Source organism: Rhinopithecus bieti, unplaced genomic scaffold (assembly GCF_001698545.2).
Source record: "Rhinopithecus bieti isolate Rb0 unplaced genomic scaffold, ASM169854v2 scaffold_12086, whole genome shotgun sequence".
Taxonomy (NCBI): domain Eukaryota; kingdom Metazoa; phylum Chordata; class Mammalia; order Primates; family Cercopithecidae; genus Rhinopithecus; species Rhinopithecus bieti.
In genome coordinates this window covers 2,549,702-2,556,079 of record NW_016807466.1, presented here as the reverse complement: position 1 = coordinate 2,556,079, position 6,378 = coordinate 2,549,702, and the positions used below count along the sequence as shown (strand labels likewise).

General features: G+C 40.5%; 1 protein-coding gene across 6 annotated transcripts in view; it reads left to right on the top strand.

Annotated features, from left to right (window-relative positions):
* EFCAB11 (EF-hand calcium binding domain 11) overlaps positions 1-6,378 on the top strand; it is a 177,806-nt gene that overhangs the window by 23,527 nt on the left and 147,901 nt on the right. For all 6 annotated transcript variants that reach the window (XR_001887356.1, XM_017882291.1, XM_017882290.1 and 3 more), the window contains exons 4-5: positions 3,622-3,723; positions 4,627-4,717. Coding sequence is in view for 5 of the 6 variants with exons in the window: in XM_017882291.1 (XP_017737780.1) it covers positions 3,622-3,723; positions 4,627-4,717 (193 nt within the window). In the remaining variant the exon portion in view is untranslated. The remainder of the gene's footprint in view (positions 1-3,621; positions 3,724-4,626; positions 4,718-6,378) is intronic.

The following is a 6,378-nucleotide window of genomic DNA, read 5'->3' as shown; positions in this document are numbered from 1 at the left end:
CCCGAGTAGCTGGGATTACAGGTGCATGCCACCACACCTGGCTAATTTTTGTATTTTTAGTAGAGACAGGTTTTGCCATGTTGGCCAGGCTGGTCTCAAACTCCTGACCTCAGGTGATTTGCCTGCCTCAGCCTCCCAAATTACTGGGATTACAGGTGTGAGCCACCGCATCTGGCTAATTTTTGTATTTTTAGTAGAGACAGATTTGCCATGTTGGCCATGCTGGTCTGGAACTCCTGACTTCAACCTCTCTGCCCATCTTTGCCTCCCAAAGTGTTGGGATTATAGGCGTGAGCCACCACACCTGGTCTAAAACACACATTTTTTAAGCCTAGCACGGTGGCATATGCCTTTAGTTCTAGCTACTGGGGAGACTGAGGTGGAGGATAACTTGAGGCTAGGATTTTGAGGCTGCAGTGTGCTGTGGCCATGCCTGTGACTAGCCTCTGCACTCCAGCCTGGGCAACAGAGCAAGACCTTGTCTCTAGGAAAAAAAAAAAAAAAACCCACACACATTTTAATGCTTTTTGCTAAAACTCTAAACAACATCTTCTTGTTTATTATTCATTGAATGTTACTTACTCAGCAAACATGTAATGAATGCCTACTGTCTGCTAGGCATTATGTTAAATGTGGGATAAAATTTTGAACACTATACACTGCTTTCCCTCAGCAGGTCTCAGGCAGACATGTGGCCAAATAATTACCATAGATCCTAATCACTTCTATGATTGCATGATGAACAGAGCACTGTGGGGGTCACAGAAAGAGGACTCAGCTGAGAGAAATCAGAGACACATTCAAATAGGAGATGATGCCTGGGTTGCATCTGGAAGGAGATGTAAACGTTCCCTAGGAGAAACAAGGAGAAAGTGCATTATTCCAGGCAGTGTGTTTTATACATGCAAAGGTGAGGAGTGTGAAAGGGCCTCTTGGCTTGGGGAAGCACCAGGAAGTTGACTAGGAAGTCTTGAGAGGTAGACTGGGGTACATTTCTGAAGGGTCTCCAAAGACATGCCATTATCAGTAAATACATTATTCAAGAATTTCAGCTACTCTAGGTGCTACTTAATTGACTAGCTTTTGGTGTTCTTGAAGCTAAAGTTATGGATATGACCTGATGGGCACATGGCATGGCTAGACTTCAGTTTTAACCTCAGCTAGCAATCTGGCATATGTTCTGTGTCACAAGAGTGATTAGATAAGAATGGAGCTGCATCAATATGTATCCCCACAACTACAGAAAAAAATGCTACATATGCTAATTTGCTACAGTACGTACGATTGAGCACCTGCCAGGCACTCTGGTATGTAAGGGAGATATGCCCTGTTGCCTAGAAGACAGCCAGTCACCTGAACTTCTCCTCTTGGTTGTCTCCAGAGCACTGAACACTTCACACAGCTGAATGGCAACTCCTCATCTCACCCCAATTTTGCTCTTCTCCCAGACTTTCTCCTCTCTTTAAGTAGCTCTTCAAGCCAGAATCTTTTTTTTTTTTTTTTTTTTTTTTTTGAGACGGAGTCTTGCTCTGCCGCCCAGGCTGGAGTGCAGTGGCCAGCTCTCAGCTCACTGCAAGCTCCGCCTCCCGGGTTCACGCCATTCTCCTGTCTCAGCCTCCCCAGTAGCTGGGACTACAGGCGCCCGCCTCGTCGCCCGGCTAGTTTTTTGTATTTTTTAGTAGAGACGGGGTTTCACCGTATTAGCCAGGATGGTCTCGATCTCCTGACCTCGTGATCCGCCCGTCTCGGCCTCCCAAAGTGCTGGGATTACAGGCTTGAGCCACCGCGCCCGGCCTCAAGCCAGAATCTATGGGATATTCTTGACGTCTCCTTCTTTCTCACTCACCACATCTAGTTCTTCATCAAGCTATGTTATTTAGATTCTAAAATATATCTGGAAACTTTCCACTCCTCTCATCCCCACTGCCAGCAACCCTGGCAACCACATGTCTTGCCAGTAGGCTCCTAACTGGTCTCTCTTTCTACATTTTTGCTCCCCCACCTCAGTCCCTTTATCAAGATAATAGCCAGAAAGATATTTCAAAACTCACATCATGTAACTTCCCAATTCAAACCTTCTGTTGACTTCCTATTGCAGCTTAAATAAAACCCAAATTATTTACTGTGGTCCACAAGAGTCTGTGAGTTCTGGCCCTGCTGCTCTCCCCAACCTCATCTTGTATCACTTCTCTCTGGCTCACTTCGTTCTAACCACAGCCTGTTTTCATTTTCCCACCTTGCCACCCGACGACCTCGGCACAGGCTGTTCCTACTGCCAGCAATGCTCTTCTTCCCAATACTAGGCCATTGGTATTGTCTCATGGTTTAGGTCTTGGCTTAAATATCTCCTCCCTGAAGGGATCTCTCCTTCACCAGAGTCTAGTCTACATGAGGATTCCTGTGAATCTTTTTCACAACCTCCTGTCTTTCCCCTCATTGCCCATGCCACAGTTTGCATTGAGGTGTGTGTTTGCAGTTAAACCTGTGTAATTGACTGCCTTCCCCACCAGATCAGTAGCTCCCTTGGGACTGGAATCACGTATATTCTCTTTTTCCCTCAATTTCCAAAGCTTAATACAGTGCCTGGCCCACAGTAGGTCCTAAAATGTTATAAAGGAATCACTGAAGAACAGAAAGACATTTTTTTTTCAGTTTTAAATCTTTAAATATAAATAAAGATGTAGGAAATTAAGAAAATCATTTCTACATTTTTTTAAATGATTGGAACTATTTTACAAAAGGTATACAGCTTAGTATTACCTCACTAAAAGAAAAAATGTGCATGTGGTTATTGTATGATTAGAGGCTATTTTTAAAACAGAGTGATAATGTTATTTTATGGAAATTTTGAGTTATAAAAATGAACCGCTCTTTTTATATATGTAGAGCTCAGTTCACTAAAATGTTTAAATTCTTGGCTTCGCTCTTTAAACCTACTACAAAGATCACATTAGAATTCATTTTAATAGACATTGTAAGCACAGTATCCAATCTCATTTTATCATGCTGGGCTCTTTTATTATGAGAGTCGCAGGAAGCTGAGCCTGAGGCTGCTCCACACGTTGTGGGGTGTATCCAGCCAGGGCTGGGGATGGTGCCAGCTCTATTGTTTATGTAATATTCTCTCCACGTTTATCTGTGGTGTGCAATTGGTATTGACTTTTAAGAAACTACTTCTCTGACCCGATCTCCCAGTTGGAAAAAAACCTGCCATAGTGACATCTGGCTAGGAAAAAAGGGATCAAAGAAGCATAAGGAAAGAAAAATTATGAGACCTTGTTTAATAAGTAGTTTGCTGCCTATTAGATCTGTTGCAGGGAAGACTGTTACACTTTTTTCAAGGTCACCATTTCTTTACCCCTGGAAAAAGCTCAGTGAACCCTAAAAGTGTCTTGCATTTTCACTATTGATTTCTAGTGTTGGGTCTGTTAAATGTTAGCATTTAGCAAAATGCCTTTTTAGGTCTTCAGGAAACTTTACAGATCTTGAGTAAATACTGTTCACCACAATTAAGATAAAATTGGATTATTTGTGATATTTATTACTGTTCATTTCTGTTTAATTTTTTCTTAAAGAGAAAGACAGTAACCTTTGACAAATTATTCTTTCCCCAACTTTCAGGTATATTACTCGAGGGGTTTTTAAATATTGTCAGGAAAAAGAAGGAAGCTCAACGATATCGGAATGAAGTAAGACACATCTTCACAGCCTTTGACACATACTGTAAGTGTCTCTAACGTGTTTTGATGTAAAAAAAAAAATTGCTATGAAGGGATTGCGAATAGGATTATATACCCAGTAAATCAAATATATAATATACTTGGAAGATTATATTACTGTATTCGTTAGGTGTTACCTTAGGTATTGGTGCACATTTTTTTCTCCATCGTGATTTTAAATTCTTGACATTTACCACGGATGAAGTGGTATTTACAGTTATATGGTTGTATTAATATATTGTACCTTGATTGTCATGGGGACCGCAAAAGAACTGGCCATGGGGGATACAGGCCATGAGCCACCTATGGAGGTGTGGGAGACTGTGTGACTTCTTCATCAACTCTTGCTCTGACCTACATATGATTGATGGAATTGTTTTCCCACATAGGGTGTGGCTGAGAGGGGTGGGTGGCTGTAGACCCCCTAGGCCTCACAGATCATACACAGAGTGAAAAGACTCATGGCGTCTAGGTTCAATGTCTTGACTGCTTTTATGGTTTCCTTCTAAATATTAATATTTCATGATTCTAATACCAAGCAAAAGAAAAGACATGAATTTTGAAGACTGCCTTGTTTTGGCAACTCACAAAGACTCAAAGTCTAACACCACTGTTATAGTGCATGTCTCCATATAGTGCTATCCTGGGGACTGAGAGAATCGGCAAAATGATAGGGCCAGAAGTGACCTTCAAGATCAGCTGGGACTGCACTGAAGGAAAGTATTATTAGAATCTCAAATTATTCCGATGAGACAATCTCAGATTACCTTATATGTGAAACCAACCATAAACTACTGCTTTTCTCCTAGTAATATGTTAAAATAAGTTTTTCACAAATGTTGTGGCTGAAGTAACAGTTGATAGGTCTTATCAAAGTAAGTGATTATTTTTTATTGTTTTCAAATAGATCGTGGATTTTTAACTTTGGAAGATTTCAAAAAAGCATTTAGGCAGGTGGCTCCCAAGTTACCGGAAAGGACTGTTCTTGAAGTATTCAGGTAAGGCATCAAAATCCTTCTGTACACCATCCTCTTTTGATTTACCATGTGCTTTTACATGTTTTTGATTTTATGGAAAGCACTTATTTATTGTGATTTTTCAGTCAGGAACATTTTTCTCTTGCAGCATAGTGTCATGAACCAGGAGGGAAATCTATAGTTAACTATGAGTCCTTCCACACCCCTGACAGTGGACTGTAAAGTCGGGGGAGCGCTTGCACACCAGGCAGGTGCATACAAGCACTTACGAGTAGGGGCAGGAGAGGAATAGGAAGAAAGAATAACTTCTTCAGATACTTACGTGTGACCCGAGGGAAAATGAAGCTTTAGTAATATTTAGCATGGACGCTGGTGTCCTCACATGATCTGTATTTTAGACAAACACAGGTTACATGTGGTTCTTGAGTTGTCTGGAGAGAACAGTTGGAGTTGCCTGATGGTAGCCCCCTCATTCCCTTGCTTTCAAAGCCACTGACACATGTTGCTGTTCACACATACCTGATAAAGTGGATTTAAAGATTATATTATGTGGTTCTTATGAACGAATCCTGACAAAATGGACAAGTGGCTTAAAAGCAGTTTCTGTTGGGAAATTGCAGATTGAAGGTAACATTAATAGTGCAAACACATGCTGATGTGAGAACACAGCAGAGCTGTCTCTTCTTTGACTCCCAGCATGAGCTCTTCATCAACCCTGTTAACAGGTGTATTCATTAGCGTTCAGCACACCAGTGAGAGCCAGAAAACCCAAAAGAACGGAAACTCAAAAAATACAGAAATTCATTTCTCTGTCATATAAACATGGGCAAACCAGGGATGAATGTTGACCACACAGTCGGGAAGGATCCAGATTGCCCCTTTTCTTGTTGCTCTGGCTGTATCAACACCTGGCTTCTCCCTCTTGCTTCAAGATGGTTGCTTAAGTTTCAGCAGTCAAATCTGAATTCCAGCTGGTTAGGAGAAAAAGAAAGCAGAAGGTATGCACTCCTTTTCAGGATATATATTTTTTCCACTTACAACCCAGTGACCAAAACTTAGTTCCAAGGTCATGCACAGCTGCAAGGGGGAAGCGTTTTGGAAAATATAGTATTTGCTCTGGGCAATGATGTGCCCACAAATAGAGGTTTTGATACCAAGGAAGAGGGAGAGAGAATGGATAATGGGGGACATCTCGCAGATGTTCCCATTTGGGATAAAAGTAACTTAATGAAATACGACCAGAGCCAGCCCTTCTCAATAGAAATTATTAAATAAGTTATTTGAATGAAGATTTGCAGTCATTAACAGTGACATATATGAAATTCATTTGCTGTATCGTTGACAAGCAAGCTACTGAGCAAGCTATTGAAGAAGAGCAAAGAAGTTAAAGCCAGATGCATACAAAATGCTTATAGGAAAATATTACTTAGTTGATTTTGTAAAAGCAAATCCTTTAAAATGTAGCATCTTTGTATTTTGTGATGAGATAGGTAATGAATATCAGTATACTTCTACCATACAAAAGTTGTTTTAACAAAGGAACTAAAATTGATACTCATTTTCTTTTACAAAAGACAAGTTGTCCACGTTTGATGAACTTTATGTGTTAAATGGTTTTAGTAGATACTACCTTATATAGATTTTGAAAATATATTATTTATTTATTTTTATTTATTTATTTA